The sequence below is a fragment of the Acipenser ruthenus genome, chromosome 2 (assembly GCF_902713425.1).
Source record: "Acipenser ruthenus chromosome 2, fAciRut3.2 maternal haplotype, whole genome shotgun sequence".
NCBI classification, from domain to species: Eukaryota; Metazoa; Chordata; class Actinopteri; order Acipenseriformes; family Acipenseridae; genus Acipenser; species Acipenser ruthenus.
In genome coordinates this window covers 14,422,834-14,441,877 of record NC_081190.1, presented here as the reverse complement: position 1 = coordinate 14,441,877, position 19,044 = coordinate 14,422,834, and the positions used below count along the sequence as shown (strand labels likewise).

Sequence of the window (19,044 nt, the reverse complement as noted above, 5' to 3'; positions counted from 1 at the left end):
CTGTCAATGAGACTTCTTTCAAGCTACTTTTTCAGAAGATTTCAGTAATTTTAAACACAGTGTCAGCAAGTTAGATCACTGTCAGGTAAATTGTGCAGCAGAACTGTAGTCTCCCTGAATTGTGCTTCATTAGAATGGTGTGTTACGGCTGTAACCACTCTGCTCTCCACTAGTCACAGAGCTGTTGTTCTGAAAAGACAGACATCCTTTACAAAAGGACCCTTGTGTTCCAGCCTCCGTTTCCCGATTGCCAGGGGGTTGCAGTGGTGAACTGGGAGACAAATATTAATTGGGCATTCTAAACTGGGGAGGAAACCGGGGCAAAAAAGTGTTAAATAAAGGTTAAAGGAGGGACGTAGACAGATTTGTATGATTGCTACGTACAACAAGGACATAAACAAGTCTCACAAGACCATATATAGCTCACAAGGCCATGTAAAGGCGAAGCCCACCTGTTCAGATGGCCAAACTTATTTTTTTAACTGTGATTAAAAACGTTTAAATAGGTTATAATAATATAACACAGCTTGAAAATGTAATGGTATAGCATGTTTCAAGGGAGAGGGAACGTCTGTCCCTATGGCAATTAGATTTCTAATCAAGCAGAGTTCACATTAGGTTAAACTATAAGATTTTTTTTTTGTTAAAACAAATTAACATTGTTTTGGGACACTCTAACTTTAGAGGGGGGGGGGGGGGGGATGCATTAAATCATGTATGCATAACATCATTATTATTGGCAGAAACTATTTCTTGTAATCCAAACAACTTTGTCTCTAAGGCAGATACTTGCAGGTTTGTAATATTTTCCACTCTGTGTTAAAGTAGAAGGGACTGACATAAACAGTCTAACCTAAAGCCACCAACACATGGCAACAATTGTGAGTTCAGACATTCAGACACGAAATACTGTGCTTGTGTGGCTTTTACACCAGTCTAGCAACATCTCCCCTCTTTGGATTTGCATCACAATTTAAAAACAAGTGCTAACTACCTCAATATGCGTCCAAGTTTGTCCTTCTTCAGGGATGGCAAACAGGATTTGTGTGGATGGAATTTTTCATGCTGGAGGAAAGGGTAAACAGACCCCTGTGCAGGGATGGAAATGAGGCTCACATTGCTGCATATAGGAAATCTTATACTTGTCAGGTTTTATTATGAATTTAATTAGACACCCTTGAGATGTTCATCTATTTTTGTATTTAAACCCAGAATAATTTACTTTTTCTGTTTGGTAGTTGGGATGGACCAAAATATTATTGGCAAGGGAGTCTGGTTTCCTGTGAATGTGAAAATGCATTTAGAGTTTTGTGCAAATATACATGTTTATGTAAAAACAAGTAGCAAAGGGAAATACGGAAACAATTCTCCATTATTAAAACCGCTGCCAACCTAACTTCCCATTTCCTCAGTGAACCCCCGTGCCACACTGGACATTGTATCGCTAACTCACCTGAAATCCCAGAGTGGGAGGTTTCCAGAGAACTCGCTCTGGCTTGCCTCTCCTGACGTTTAAGCGAGAGCTCTCTTATTGGCTGGCTGACTGTGCATTTCTCCTGGGTAACCGCACTGTGCTGCCGCCTTGTGCCCAAAACACACTATCCAGCAGGACTGTGTGTAAGATTACATTGAACACAAGCAGTTAGAACGCCACAACACTTACACAGACATTGTTACAACCCTCCCATTTCCTGCAATATTGGGTTTTTTTTTTTTTTAATTTTTTTTAAAATGTCTTCTTAAAATAATACACATTGAAACCCTGGCTTCTAGGCAACTCCGCCTTACCTGGAAAATCACCGCGTTTGGGAACAAACAAAGGTACTCTTTTTTTGGTCTGATCTACCGATGTTCGGTTGTTCTGAACATAAAATAAAAGGTAGTGATAATGCCGGCGCAGAGTTATTGTAATATCTGTATGCTGTTTATTTGTCATGTTGCTTTTGCAAATATTAATTTTGCTGGTATCAGTCTGCCGACTCGGAGGAATTTCAGTTGATGCTTTTTGAATTTATTTCGAAAGGGGTGAATATTCAGCTCAGTCTTTTTTTTTTATTAGAGCTATAGAGAATACTCTTTCTCTCACGTCTTTGCTCTCCAGGCAACTGCAAGCTTTATTGTGGAATGCTTGCTTCCTGGTCTGGGTTAATGATGTTTACAAATAGATGGCAAACAGACATTCTGTACCGGATAGCGAGCGACATGATTGAAAATATTACAAGAAGTGAGCTTTGTTATAGACCGAACCGCCTAGTATTGGTTTACACTGGAGGAGAGATAGATGGGGGCTGGGTGCTGCCCAGTTGTGTTAGAGACTGAGAAAGCACGATTATCTTATTTTTAGGCGTAGCGGTGTGTCTTCTGACAAATCCATAGTAAATCGTTTCAAATGACCTTCATTAAATGTTTTTTTTTTATTTATTCTGTAAAGCACCTGCATAATGTGTTTGTATTAAACACACTGTGCACACCTCTTCCCTTCACAGATTAAATATGCGTGGGATTCAGTTAAAACACATCGAGAGGGAGGTAGAGGTGGGCTGTTGAAACTGGGAGCTGTTGATCTGGGAAACCAAGAACTGGCAAAGCGGCTCCCAACATGACTGTATTTAATCAAGAGAATGTTGAAGACTATTATGAAATTGGCGAGGAGCTCGGCAGGTACGTGGTTTGGGGAGTTTATTAATTTGTATGCAGGGTTTATGTTAATAACAAGTTGTCAGGACGTGTGTGCTTTGAATACGATTATAAGAAGAATGAATACTGTGGTATATTCACTGTGAAGGTACAGAGTAAAGTGGATTTTCTTCAGGCTTAATAGAAAGCTGGTCCCTCAAACTGAAAGTGACTGATAGAGCGAGCTGAACATAAGAAGGGACATTATACTGATGACAAACTTAGATTGCCACAATTTCATGAAATGCACTGCCTTTGGATAACTTACCTCATGTGTCACATATAGTTGACAACAGTGAAAATAGAAATGATGTCCCATTAAGGTAATTGGTGTGACAAGAAAATAAAAGTATTTGTCAATAGTTAAAAAAAGTGCAGTGTATTCATAGGTGAAAAAGGGAACAAGGTAGTGCATTACATTATAATCTAGGTGTGTGACCCGTTCAGTTAGATAAAAAAAAGAAACTTTGAAATAGTCACTGTTTCTCTGAAATCACAGTACCCAAGCATTATACAGTACATGAATACAGTGAATGTATGAATGTACAGCAGTGTAACCTGTTCTAAAGCAGCACCGCTAGAGTGGGTCCTGCATGTCCGATGTCTCAATGGGAGGTACTGTAACAATGTGTTATAAACATCTTGATGCTGTTTGCATGCCTTTTTTATGATATCCTGGGTGATTGCTCTTAATAACGAACAAGGTATTCTGCTTTCGTGTTTCACTGATAGCTGTGGAGTTCTTGTTATCTAGCGATGTAGGTGGTGTCTCTCCCTGCAGTTCCACAGTCAGAGTTCTGAGGACACCCACCAGTCTGGGTGATCGCTCTTAAGTATTCTGTCTTCACTGATAGCCGTGGAGTTCTCATTATCATCTAGCGATGTAGGTGGTGTCTCTCCCTGCATTTCCACAGTCAGAGGACAGACGATTTGTGGGCCAGTCACATATTCGAAGCATGGGAGCAAGACAAGTGCCAAAATGTCAAATGGGGGATGGTTTCTTATTGAGTGACAATGATGGCGTAAGCTCTGTATGAGTAAGTTGTTGTGTGCACAGACTTGCCCATCATTTCAAATGACTATCAGTATATTGGAGCTTTTCTCCTTAACTCATATAGTTTATTGTTGGACTGCACTTTTCTCTCCAAGTTACTTAACATAAAAACAGATTATTCAGTGTGGCCACTTTTAACAGGTGTTTTAGGCACCCAGCCACAGTGCTGGTGCTAGAGTTTACTGGGTCCTGATGCAAGACTGTGAAGTAGAGCCCCCCCCCCATTATTATTATTATTATTTTTGCCAAATCAGATTGTCCAGTTCTGTTTGGGTTCTCGAAATTACGCCTTTAGTATCGCATCTCCCAATGGAGCAATCACATTAGCACTGCCCGCTCTGCGTCCCACCTCAAGGTAGACAATCTGTCAGCTGTGATTTGTCAGCTGTGATTTCCACCAATACTACATTGATACATTTTTATGTGTAATGTATTTTTAAACTACATGTGAATGTTTTATTCCATGTATGTGGATTACCTGTGAAATAGGATTTTTAATCAAATATAAACAAGTAGCTAAGGTGACGTCGCCAGGAAATTATGCAAATTAGTACCATTGAAGGTTCGAACCTTTCGTCGGTAATGAAGGTCAAAATGAACCCTTCGTTGCAGCCCTACTGTAAAGTCTAGAATCAGACAATTACAGTTGTTACCTAAATGCCTGTAAACAGATTCTGGTCTAGTTTCTCCTAATACTTTCAGAGGTATATTTACCATGACAAATGAAATGAAGTTATTTTAATGTGACTTTGGCTTTTTTCTTTTTTTACTCTTTTTTTACTTATCTATGCAGAATGATTTTTATGACTTGTTTGAGTAATGGTATCACACTACAATAGGTCTTTCACAATTTTGTTCTCATGATTTAATAATGAACAAGGTATGACCTTTTAAAAGATAGTTTGTTTACATGACTTCAGTAGGTGCTTTGAAGCAAAATTTCCCATTATTGATACTGATAGTTCCTCATGAATCAAGCTTTCTGATGTAGTAAATGGTAACAATCCCCTTATACGTTTACCTTTTACACAGCCTTCCTTATTATTTTTCCATTACTGTTAACTTTGGAACATCTGTGAACCAACACTTCCATGTTGGCCTGCATATATTTTGGTTGCCCATCTGAATGCCTTATTTGTAGGACATAGTGTCGACAGTCCAATGGTATAAGGGTTGAGACAGCAATGAGAATGGTACTGATTTTACTATACTCAATAATCATTCTTAGCACACCACATGCACTTATTCAGAGACATTAGGCCCTGTCAAAACAGTTCTGACCAATAAGGACATGGCATTCTGGAAGGACCAGGTTGGGAAAGTATGAGCTGGTATTAATCTTTCAGATGTGTAGATTTAATATGATGGTATATAGACAGATGTTATAAATAGCGGTGATTTATATATTTACAGTAAAGTTTTGTGCTTTTATAACCTGAAGGCACTGTGCTTCCGCTTTACCAGAACATTTAGGCCTGCTGCTGCCGATTTCACAGAGATATTGGTCAGTTTTATATATAGTCGCTTTTAACTAACAATGATTGCTTTTTTTTGGTTTTGGTTTACATACTCTCAAATAACCATATTTAGAAGGCATGCCTTTTTTTTTTTTTTTTTTTTGTTTTATGACATTATTACAATTAGTGATTTGACACTGAAAGAATCTCTAAATCTCCCAGGCCTCCATCTGAAATCTGTGTGTAGGTTGCTTTCAGATTCACAAACAGCTATATTGTAGTGCTTGTTGAAGTACTTTTTATACATCACGTAGGATGAAAGCTGTAATTTGTACCAAGTTCATATTATCCCTCTCTTTACACTGTCAATCATTAAGCAATCTTTTTAGTACAATTAATTATACTTACCCAAGTCTAATGGGAATGTAGGCATGCAAGACAAATCCCATCTTCCATTCTCTACAGAAGATTGTTCATTTGTTTTATATTAATCACAGATCTAGTGAAGCAGATCTAGTGAAGTTTCTTATTGCACATCCAGTTTTAATTAATATTGCCTGGTTACAGTTGGCTACAATAGTTTAATCACTAATCCTGTTATTTTGTTTCTTGTTGGATTTACACTGTACCGTTACTATTGTATAATTCCTCTCAGATAATTGGCTTTCAAAATGTGGCTCAAAATCATAAAATCTTGGTTTAAGATAACCAAGATAAACCAGTGTATTTTTTAGCGTGAACCTTGGTACCCTGGCTCTTGTGCTTTAAATAGGAGGTTTAATCCACATCCCTTGGAATTCCATTGCTTATGTACGCAAAGCATGCTTTTTTACATTCATTTTGAATCAATTCTGTAAAAATCTCAGCCACTGTCTATCGCACTGCAGCCCAGCGTTAAACTCCTAGACCTTTTCAATCACACTGCTATGCTCACAGCCTCTGGAAAAAGCATACTTGATAACTGTTATTCATTACTGGAAAAGCCTCTTGCCAAGGCTGTCTATAGTCTAAATGAAGTAGGTCTCTTGAATACGTCTCTCAGTGTTTGCTTTCACAGAATTGTGTAAAGTTCTGTTTTCAGTTAAAAGTATCTCAAATGCCTGAATAGCAGTGTAAATATGCATTTATTAAAGTCATTGTTTTAAGTTTTGTATTTGTTGGATACAAATATAACAAGGTGGTAGTAGAACTATACCTTTCACATCTTGTGATGAGCAAAAGTAATTTGTCTAATAAATACAGTATAACGTGATAACTCTAAACATATAACTTAAACATGACCGGGGAGCATTATTATTCAAATTCATAACAACACAATCATACATCATAAATGTTGATCTAAAAACATAAGAAAAAATAATAATAATAATGTTTTGTCTTATGCTTCCATCAGTGTTATGGCAACATTATTTGTTGCCAGAAGTAGTTAAGGCTCTCCATTGGCTGTCTGAATAGATCATACTTTTTATAGAAATATACGTGGAGAGGGGTTGTTCTTTTTAGGGTCATAATTTGTTCTTTTGAAATTATATACGTAATTTATTTTATACCGTTAGGCAGATCATTTGCCCGTCTCTGCTGCATCTGTTGATAGTTGCATAAGCAAAAGGTGACAAAAAGCCAACCGTAGGCGGTTCTTTAAAAATAAATGAATAAATTTTAAAAAATGTAAATACGCAATTAAAGCAATTATACAAAATATCTCTGGGAGAAGTGGGACTATTTATTTATAATATGAAATGGCAGATTCACATTGGATTAGGGTTTTGTAGGCTCAGCAATTCAAGTTTAAAGTTGCAGAACGTACCAGTACGCTCGTACTCCCTGGGACACAGAGAGCAGTTTGTACTACTCAAAGGGTTAAGGCTCTTCCAAATTGATACAAAGCATTGTATACATTGAGGGTTGGATTGTCAGGGTAATGTATGAGAATTCATTATCATTTTCTGGGTGGCACAATAAATCAGGTGCACTTATTCACATCAGTTGTGTTTCCAAAAACATGGTGGAGTGTGAGGGAAACTGACTTTATGAATATGGAAACAGGATACATCTTGACCATTTTTTAAGCAGAATTGCTGTATGAAGCATTCTTTTCTTTTTTACTATGCAAAATAAAAGCACTTTTACTAGGTTGTTAAGAAAAAAACTCAAACTCATTCACTACACTGCAAAGAATGAGGAAACACTAGTCGTATTGTCCCTCAATGCTGGTTTTAAGTTCAGCTAAGGATACATATTTGTTCTGTAGTATGTATCTGTATGCTAGGCTGCAAAAAAGGTTTTCTAAGGCAACCAGGATTTGACTAGAATGCATTATTACATCTCTGCTTGCATGTTAAAGAGCTTGGACAAGCATATATAAAAATGTAGTTTTTTTTACAGCAATGAAATAGTGCAAACAGTAAGTACTGTGGTTTTTTTTTTTTCTCTCCCATTGCCCTGACCAAGAACATGGCAAATAAAATTTAATTGATAAGTAGATTATGAAAATATTTGATTGAAAATATATAGTACATATATATGTATATTTCAGGGTTAGATCCCAAGTATGACAACTTTTATTTGACCGTCATTAGTTTTAAAATCTTTGTGTTGATCATTTAGAATTATACAACACCACAAAGGTCAGTGTCATTTAGGCGTTTGAAGGTCAGTTATTGAATAATGTTGGTTTGGTACCACAAGTTTCCAGATTTAATTTTCCACAAAGTAACTTTGTTTTAAATGAATTGTAACCTACATTTTAATAAACAAACCTGCATTTTAGAAGTAAAATAGAGCAGTTGAAATCTTGGTAACAAATGCTAACAGTGTTGCTTGGTGACAGTACCATCAAATGCATGCAATGCAATGAATGTCATTCTTGAATTCAGCTATTTGCTGTGTGTGATTCTTACAGCAGATCAACTCATTCGGCAGAACAATTATTAAAATACTTTCCATTCCTTTTGGTAATGACCACTTAACCCTTCTGACTATTTTATCTAGAATGATTTTAAAATGTTTTTGTTTTATTATTATTTCTTCAGGTTTCTAAAGTGTTTAGTCATTTAGCTGTTTATATATTTTGGCTAGTGCCTTCATCATTGTTTGCATAGCTGCTGAAATTTACATTGCAGTTTTTCCATTTCCTGACATTTCCAGGGTCATGTTTCTGGAAGCATAGATAAACAGTATCTCTGCTCACACTGTCTCTCTGCACTTCCAGAGGTCTTAAAACACAATACTGTATTAATCATAAGTAACATTGGTAATTAATATGTTATAAATGATTGATCAAGGATGTCATGGAAGAAGTTGATTACCAATTTAGAATTGCCCTAACCAAGGTTTTAAAATCCATTTTATTAAGCATGCTATTTTAGCTTCATGGCCCCGACTCTAGAACTCTCTCCCAGCTTTAGTGCATGTAGCTCCCACAGTCGCTCGCTTCAAATCAATTCTCAAGACCCACTTGTACTCTTTTGCTTTCAATGCTCTTCAAGCCTGATATCTGTTTTTAGCTGTTGTCTAAATTGCTATTTCAGGTCTTTCACTCCATCTTATTCATATGATTCTGCACAGCGTCATAACCAGAGCTGACATTCTACCGAGGTCAAACTTAGGTTTCAAGCTATAGCTGGCAGAATTTATATCACTGCTTGGTATTTACTATTCAACCTCCAAATCTGTGTTACACGGCAAACCAGCAGAGAAAATTAAGGAGTCTTTTGTACTTTACCAGAATTTTTACATGAGCATCAGCATTGATGATGCAAAAAAGCAACAGAGGTCACAACCTCGGTGTCCTCATAGCTAGTTACAGCCATGATTCTACATGACTTACACATCCACAATGCTTAGAATTCACATCCTAGCCTTGTATTTAATGCATTTAAAAAAAAAAAAAAAAAATGTGACTGCTTGTATTTAATGTATTATGCATTGTTCCTCATTATCTTGTAAAGCACTTTGTGATAGTGGCCCACCATGAAAGGCGCTATATAAAATAAATATTGATTGATTGATTGATTATCACTGGTTCACCTTTTGTTCTTCAAGCTCAGAACACCTAACTGTCACCACGGTCAATTATCTAGCAGGTAATGACCACTGTGAAGGACAATAATGCTTAAGTGTTTAACAGCCGAGTCATAAAATTTTGTACTAAATACATGTAGAAATGGTGTAGCAAATGTGGAACTACAAGTGTAAAGGGATGGATATATACATATATATATAAAACAATAAAAAAGGGTTTACCATTATGCCAAACCTCAGATATACAACAATGGAAACTTCAAAACCACCAACTACTACCAATGCAGAATGACATTTTCTCTTCATTATACCCTCAAAAATAGGTTTCTGGCTAACGACTGCCAGGGACAACACTACATTTATTATTGTATTACTCTTGGCAGTCACCACCAATGGTTTTTTTGGGTAAAATAGAGAACAAATGCTCCACCAGTCATTCAGCATTGGTAGTAAATGTATCTGTGACAGGACAGTCCGAATGGTGATGTCTCTAGACCAGGAAGTTGACACGGACACACCGTTGAAGCAGGGGTTGTAGCGCTGGTGCTCGTAGTTATTTTTTAGTAATTAAAAAAATAAACAAAAGGGATATACAGAAACCACTGCTCACAGAGCAAGAATAAAAAGGGTTCACAAAACAAAGCAAGCAATTGTATTCTTTTTACTTTCTGTTTCGTTCTCCCGGCGTTCTCCACACTGAACACCCAACACGACCAGCAAAACCTGCCGGATTTTAATACACGTGGCCATCTCCAGATTAGCAATAAATTAATCAGTCTGGAGATGGTCACATTCTGCATGAGTCTTTTAATCTGCGTGGGTGACAGCCAATTTGTCCATAACATTAGCTGTCGACCACGCATTCTCACGATAAGGTCTGGCAGAGACGAGCGCCAAACATTGCCACTGCTAAACCATAATTAAACTATACAATACATTAATAACATAATCCAATACAACAAATCATTTTAAACACACCCCAAAATAATACATTTCTATCAGGGCTTTGCCTTGCCCCCTGTGTACCCGCAGGGCTCTTCTGCCCTGCTACAGTGTCATATTTAGGGTACCACTGACCTTGTGAGATGACTTGATCATTAAAATCCTTATCACATTTTTAAAGAGGAGACCGTTATCTATTCATTGATACCAAGATATTTAGTTAGCAAATAGTCTCATTGAAGTTATCCGGCAACAAACTCCCCATCCCCTTTTCTAGATGAAGGAGAACATTTCTGGGTACCATTCTACTTGTGAGATGTGTTGCTCATTAAATGATTTGCATTTGGAAAGGATTATCTATTCAAGGATACCAATATATAAGTAAGGAGTCAAAGTGAAGAAAAATGGGACATAAAATCACCACCTTTAGCTGCAAATCATTTGTGTCGATACTGTCTCAGCTGTAGATTTCATAGTCATTTCCTAAAATTTATGTGTGAGGTGTGTATTTTTCTGTAAATGGGTTTTAAATGTAAGCTTTGTGATTGATTTATGATTCAAACATTACAGTTAAGTAATTAAGCTTGTGCTAAAATGTTTGCATCTGCTATACAAACACAAAGTGAGACCGATGGAGCACTATGAATGTGTCGCAGTACAATAGTAAGGCTTTTAATCGTCCTGGAAGTTTAAAGACCTTTAAAGGGCAGCACAAACTTCATTTTACTTGTTGGTTTAAGAATTGTGGGGTTTGGTGGACCTGGAACCTTTATCTCAGTTTTATGTTACCAGAACAACAACAAAAAATGAATTATTGGGCAAAAATGAAAATAATGAAACTGAATATCTTGTGGTTGAATGCCAAGGGGCCCAAGCATGTAATATCAGGTCATGTGACAAGTCTGTAAATCCCATGGAAATGTTAATATGAACTTGACAGTATACTACATGTAGTGTATATGTTAACATTTGCGCTCCCTTCATATTATATGAATAAGACCTCTTTCAGACTACTAGTTAGCCAGAACTGGTCTGTTCACAGAAACATCACAATATCAGTGTTACAAACATAGCATTTTCATGGCTTGGCCCGAGAGCTTTTTAGGTGAGCCTACCGGTACTTGTTTAATGTTTGTTTCTGTATGGATGGGTGAACAGCAAAGCTGTTCTTGTGACTGGCTGGCACCTGCTCTTGTTGTTTTGTTTCTATGTAAAATGTGTCATGTAAATATACTGTATACTTATCTATGATCTCCCTTCATGCATTTGTTCCATCTCAAAAGTCATAAATATAAATATGGAAAAAGACTCGGTTGAGTCATCTATAATCCTCTCCTAGATTATTGTTTTGAAACTAGTTTATGATCCCAGTTTAAATGTTAAAGAGCAGCTTCATTATTGATTGCTTTGGGATTATTAGCTGTGGCGAGCAGAAGCATTAATTATCTTTGCAGTGTGGTATGACTGTTATGCAGGAAACAATTGTTCACCCTGTGTATCTGTGCTTTATAGCACTGCTGTCTATGCACATTCAGTACAGTCATGCAAAGTGCATTTTATGGCTCGACCATCATAGATCATTTAGCTGGTGTCCATATATAAAAAAGAGAAATCCCATATTTCATCTGCTACCAATTGTTCTTAACATACAGCCCCTTGCAGATAGGGGGTAAGGGGCCTTGTGGTGCAAGGCTGTATGACAAGAACCAGTAGAACTATTATTACAGAAAAAAATACTCAACCTTCAAATATGTACTTTCTTACCTGTTTAATGTCCCATGTGTGCTCTAGTTTATTTCTGTATTATTGTTTCTGCTTAAGATCATTATTTGCAGTACTTTCTAAGGCTCCCAGCTTCAACCACTGGGCCTGCTTCTGAAAAGACTCCTTGGTCTTGGCGATCTACTGTTAAATGATATTATCCTACTTTGGTATACAGTCATGGTTAAGGATGTACTTACATACTTGCAGAATTTATAAGTATCCCTGTAAGGAAATGTTAATAAAGAGGCAAAACAATATGAAAGCAAAACCTTTCTGAAACGCAACCCCCCACCATTGCATTGATTTAAATGGCCAGGTTGTTGCCTTTACTGTAGGAGCAAAGAGGAGGTGATCCCACCTTCAAACAGAAGCAGCAGCTCCACACCCATGCGCTTGGTAGGAAGTACAGCACAGTCCATTTAAATACTGTTGTGCTTTTGACAGACATTTTTATTGTTATTGTAAACTTGTATTAATGTTACTAAATTATGAATATATTTACAATATTTATGCAACCAGACAGCATTGGTTTATTATTACTGAAGAGCACAATATATCATTAGTAGTAGGCAGCAATAAACTGGAATTGGCAATTTGGGGGACTTTGCAATTCATTTCATACAGTTTGATGTCTGTATTTCTCTGACTTTTTTCTATGTTCAATGGGTAGTCTACATACATACAGATAGTATATCCTACGAGGTAGCTTTTACATTTTAAGTGCAGTTCACACGTTTGTATCCCCATGCATGTATGTCACTGTACATAATGACTTCATGAAGAAATGAGCTGGTCAATTTGAAGTATTTTCTGTTAAGCTTGTGAAATTTGTATGTTTGCAGCACATCATTATTTACCCAAATGTGTTGTTTGGAAGATGTTTGTGTTTGCAGATGATACCGTTACCTTGGTTACACTGATTGTGAAATGAGGGAGATATATTTTTTTTTTCTGTTTGGGTGGCACATACCACTGGGTTTGGATTGCCCTGGAGCGAGCATTCTGTGGGAGAAAGTTGCACTGAATCACAGTAAAGAAACAATGACTCGCATAGAATAATTGATCTGGTTTATTCAAACAAAGGAGGTTTCACACAGAGGAGTTATGACGCTTCAGAACCGCCACTGAAGCGGCTTGCAGGTCTGTGTGAATTGCTTATACCGCCACAGAACCGTCATATTTTATGACGTCTCAACCACCTCGCGAGGTGGTTCAGAGACGACACTGAACCGTCATAACTGCCTGTGTGAAAGGCTATACTGCCACTGAAGCGCTATAGTGGGCGTGGTTTCAAAGTCAACATGCTAACATCACTATAGCGTAGGTAGGTAAGGGGCGTGCATGCAGTGCTTAATTTGTGCCGGGGCACAGCTCCTGAACCTCTGGGCTAAAGAGATAGTCCGCTGCCACGTTTAGCCTACTTTAATGACACTGGCTGCAACTCTGTTGTTTTTTTTATACACGAATAAGCTTACTTGATTTGAAAAACGTCATGAACGATACAAGCAACTTCTTACATTACTTGGTTTGATTAAATGAGTAGTACACAACAAAATATGAAAGCTGAACATTAATTTCAACAAAGAACGACAACAACTTTTTAATGAAAAAAAAATATTGTAGCCTATTTCAATAGGAACATTAGCCTGCTATATTATATTAAACCAAAACAATAAAAAATAACGATATGGTTCTCTTGCCTTTTTCAATAAATATAATTTAATTAATAGATATTAAGAGAATAAAAAACATACTAAGTTAACAACTACCTAGCCTAAATTTAATTAATCGTTTTTGTAATCTGCCAGCGGCTTCTGTTGCATACACATCGCTGATAATAGTGCAGACCGGGGGTCAAACCAATGTTCGTATTGGGGTGCATTTTTTCATCAATGTCCTCCTTCAAGAGTCCTCTGAATGTCTTTTAATTTGTTTGTTTTTTAAACCACTTAAATGCAAAACCATAACAAAACATGTATACAGCCTTTTTTATTTAATTATTTGTCCTGGTTGCCTTGAATTAATTTCTCTGCACGCACTACTACTTTGTATATGATGTAGAATACATGATTGTAAACATCTAACACAAGTACGTACAATACTCCTTCAAATAAACATGTTATGATTTTGAATATGTGCTTCTTAGGGTCGGTATTATTGTCATTACTTGTGCCCCGGCACCTCTTTCTTTACAAATTAAGCGCTACGTGCATGTGTTAGGTCTTGTCAGTGTTTCAGATTGCACGAGAACAGTCTGTTGATTGACAGGTCTGAAAGTTGTACTCGCGCGATCTCTTTGGCTGTGTGAAAGGGTTATGACGGTATTACACCGGCATAGATTGTGCAATTTCATGCTGTGCAAAAGGGTATTTTACACACTCGTTACAGACAGTAGCTGCATTTCTGTGTGAAAATGGTATAAGTCATGGGGTGTGTGTGTGTGTGTGTGTGTATATGTAGATAGATATATAGATTTAGCTCTTGTAGTTTTTTTTTTCTTTTTTTTTTTTTTTTTAAATTTAGTCATTGCCAATTAGTTTTTTTTTTATTATTTTCTCCCCAATTTGAAATGCCCAATTATTTTTTAGGCTCAGCTCACCGCTACCACCCCTTCGCTGACTCGGGAGGGGCGAAGATGAACACACGCTGTCCTCCGAAGCGTGTGCCCTCAGCCGCCCGCTTCTTTACACACTGCGAACTCACCATGCAGCCGCCTCAGAGCTACAGAGTCTGAGGGCAACGCAGCTCTGGGCAGCTTACAGGCAAGCCCGCAGGCGCCCGGCCAGACTACAGGGGTCGCTGCTGCGCAGTGAGCCCAGGACACCCTGGCCAACCTAACCCTCCCTCCTCCCGGGTGACGCTCGGCCAATTGAGCGCCGCCCCCTGGGAGCTCCCGTCCACGGTCGGCTGTGGAATAGCCTGGACTCGAACCGGCGACGTCCAGGCTATAGAGCGCATCCTGCACTCTAGCGAGTGCTTTTACTGGATGCGCCACTCGGGAGCCCCACTCTTGTAGTTTTAAGGGTAGAATGGGCTGCTCATATAAATAATACAGGTGTCAAATGTATCGATGTATGAAATGAGCTTCATTTACAGGAATGAGGATTTCTGTACATTCTGAAATCTGTGTCCATACGAAGTTTAACCACATTTGGCCAAGTGGTTCTGCAGATAGTCTTCATAAACTAATCAGGGGCCTGAAATCCAGAAAAGGTCCCGTGAACTGGATTTGGATATTAAGGAAGGCCCAACACCTCAAGATATAAATAAAATGTACAGTAAGTGTGACGTAAGCAAGGATGCCTACAACAAAACAAGTGCACACTCTACCAAGGCTATCAGAGCACCACATTCAAATATTTATTACTTATTTATACTTCCTAGATCCTTGGCCAGTCTTTCATCTCTTTTTGCAGCAACACCAGTTTGATGCTGCAGTGAGCTAAAAAGCCATATATAAATGTATTGAATAACATGAATAAATAATAAGAGCCTGCTGTGGCTGCATTGCCAGGCTATCATAAAAGACAAACAACCTGAAGCTAGTTTTTAACCTTTTAAAAAAACAGATTCTATATTATTGCATTCCTTATATTGATAGTAAAGGTACAGTAGTGTTGATTTGAGGTATTCTTGATTTGTAGGTCTACTGTGTTTCCGATCTCCACAGCAGCCATCAGTCACATCAGATTAAATGATATACCGTATAGGGATGTGCTTTTGGTACATTTTTTTTTATGAACGTTTAACCCTTTCGCTGCTAGGGCTTTTGGAACGCTCCGTGCTAGAGGTTTTTCTAAATGAGTCATTTCAAAGTCAAATTTCTCACAAGTCTTTAAAGGAAACACAGGAAAACTATATATTCATATAATATATATATTTTTAATTAATTTATTTTTTTGCCTTTTCTGTTTTTTTCTGACTCTGCACATAATGTATCAAAGGAAGCTGGAAAATTATATATTCTGAAACTCTAGGTTGTGAGGATTACAGTGGTACTAGACTCATAAACATGACATGAACTTTAACCCCTCTTGCAATGCATAGAATATAACATGCCCAATTATCATTTTCAAAATTAAGGATTACCACCTCACGTATTCTAAATTGAAAACTTCAGATTGGCAAGATAACTGTCAAATTTTGTGCTTGTTTCAAAAAGTGCTTTACAAAAACTAGAACATTTTATACTTGCTCAAAGCTTTTCTTGCTCTAAAGGGCCAAATACTTATGGTAACCATACAAACATAAATAGGCAAAAATCACAAAACTTCATATTTACTACCAGTGTTGTGCAGTTTAAAAAAAAAAAAAAAAGTCTTATCTGTGTAATTTGTCAACAGAAGGGGATATATTGCATTTAACATCACTAATCGTTTTGTTTTTTTAATTTTTTAACGTTATTGAATATTGTTAAATAATCATTTATATAACAGTTCATTTTGAAACTCCAAAGAGCAAGCTATATACAGTCAGTTTTCTTCATTGGGCACAATGTGTTTACAGGCTGTTTGCCAGGAATACAAGCCTTACTACAAATTAATACATTGAAATTCGTCACGTGAATGATTTATACCTCTAGCATATTCTTCGTTTAACCATTTCTTTGGCGTTTTAGAAGTTTAAAATTCCCATCCCTAATACCGTAGTGATCTATTGTGTACATTTATTACATTTGTCCCAATTGGTGGTATAAATTTGTGGTGAGGTGTGGTTAAGGCTGTTTAGGTAGTTCATGAGTCGTCACCACAGTAATAGCTCCCGCCCCCCTACCCCCCCCCCCCCCCCCAACCCCCTACCCAAAGATCAGCAAAGCACTATTTAGTGTGTCTGTACAGAACATATGCTGATTTATTCCTGCTGTCTAGCTCAGCACAGCACAAGCAAGAGCATTAATATTTCACTGCATGGATGAGCACTGAAAACTTGAATTTGTAATTGAGACTTGACTGCATCAAGGTTAGCCTGTTTACGATAGCTGATGATTGTAAAACTTCTGTCGCCACAGCATCCTGCCAGAAAGAAGTTGTACACAAGGGATGTGTACTGCAGCTTACAAAAAGAGTAGTTTTTAATTTTTAATGAATGTTTCCAGAATTACATCTTTTGAAGGGAGGGTATATTTGTTCACTTTACTGCAGACAACACATATCCCATTTGGATTACCCTGGATTCACCACATGTTTCAAACCGAGTGTAATGCATTCAGTGCAGGTGCACAGCATTGCAAAGGAAATTCATTTTCTATTCAGGCAGTCACGGTAGTGGCAGATGTTTTCATGGTTTAGTTACGCTAATGTAAAATCAAATACAGTTAGGTGATGATTTCTCAGAATAGAATTTATATGGCCTGGTAATACAGGATACAGCTCTGAGTATTTTGATTGTTTAAGTCAATAACGATTTTGTTGTTGACACTTGTTAAGGATTCACCTAAACCATGTAGTCCTCAATACAGTACTGGCAGGGTCTAGGGGGATTGCAACACCTGCCATCCTGCCCAGCTCTCTGCATCTTGTCTCTCTATCTTTACACTGAGCAGACAGACACTCAGCTGGTGTTAGTGTAGTGAGTAAACATTAAATATAACTGAAACCAAACAGACACTCGGGATGTAAAGTAGGTAACCAACTAATTAATAGTAAGATGTAGTAAAATAATCTTTCAAGATTTTCGACACCTTTTAAGTCATATTCTTGTAGCACATCTTCACAATCTTTTGAAGTTGTGGCTGTAACTCTTTGCCATTTGCACAGCAACCTAGTCAACAATACGTATGCACCAGTATGTTTTTATCCATCATTGAATTTCACAGTTTATACATAAACAACCTACAAAGAGGTTTAACACTACATATTGGAGTATGTTTTAACTAACTTTCAAAAAGTGTTGTGTTAACCTTACATTTCACTTTTTTTTCTGTAACACTTGGAAATAGGTTGATCATTCCCCATTTGTTTGCTCGGGCAAAACATTGTTCAAGGGTATCCAATAGCGAATACTGTTTGTTATGAACTTTTGGTTAGTGATCTTTAACTCTTTCTAAAATGCAGACCACTAGAATAAAATATACTGTGTACTCTAGCCTTGCTTGTTTTGTATACAAGTGTGAAAAACTGCCACCCATTGGATTTCTTCATCATTTAATAAAGGTCATTTCTACATTATTAGTGATGAATGAGCATTTTTATTAACTGATTTGCAAAAAACAATGCACAGCCTATACTTAAACTATCCAGGAAATGCCAATTCACGAGATTTACAAAAAGAAAAGGAGAAATGAACAAAATACAAAAACTACCATGCAACACCTAATTTTACGCTTGCAGGTTTCCAAATCTCTCAAGTGTGGAACTAGATTTAAGGGTATTGCTAATGTTTTATTGGTGCTGTACTGTTTTAACTCACAATGGAGCAAGCCCAGAAATAAATAAATGAAATACAGATTGATATGGATGGATGCCTGTTCTCAAGGTCTTCTCCTTTGCATAACTTTAGGTTGAGCAAACATAACCCTTCGAGTAACGTTTGTGTAATCGACCCTATGGTTTTATTTCAGGAGTTTTTGCAACGTGCAGTATCTAACCTTGGCACTTGACCTCAGGAGATGTTGTTTGTTCATATTTAAGTATTTAAGTCGCGTCTGTTTGGAGGATATCTGCTTGTCTGTCCATCTGTCTGTGTATGTCAAAACAAAAAAAAAATGTCATGTGCATATGTTGGATCTGGATCTTGGTGATCTATTTGTTCGTGTTGCTGATCGTTGTCATTTGTATGTATAGCTGTGGCAGGGAGGTGTATAATTTGTCGCACATACTTGTTTATACCTGGTGGTAATACCCATAATAATTATCATTACCATTGTATTGTTTAATAGTAATTTCACTATTCATATTCACTTTGTGTGCTGTACTATATACTTACTCATTGTTGTAGTTAAGGAGGAGTTAGGTCAGACTTTGAGCACTGTATTCTGTATTTGCTTTGTGATTTAGTGTGGCCCAGTCCATTGTATTACTAATTGGTGTCATTCTTAGGCATCTTATTAATAGCCACGTTTATTATATAGTTAGTGCAGCTGACTTCATTGTCAAGTATTATGTTTGTTTTTGTTTTTGTTTTGTTTTT

The 19,044-nt window shown here is 37.2% G+C and overlaps 1 protein-coding gene across 1 annotated transcript in view; it reads left to right on the top strand.

Annotated features, from left to right (window-relative positions):
* Positions 1-1,535: 1,535 nt before the first annotated feature.
* Positions 1,536-19,044, top strand: part of LOC117969169 (death-associated protein kinase 1-like) — a 60,553-nt gene continuing 43,044 nt past the window's right edge. The window contains exons 1-2 of the mRNA XM_058989989.1: positions 1,536-1,821; positions 2,487-2,661. Of these exons, the coding sequence (XP_058845972.1) occupies positions 2,600-2,661 (62 nt within the window). The 5' untranslated portion in view covers positions 1,536-1,821; positions 2,487-2,599. The remainder of the gene's footprint in view (positions 1,822-2,486; positions 2,662-19,044) is intronic.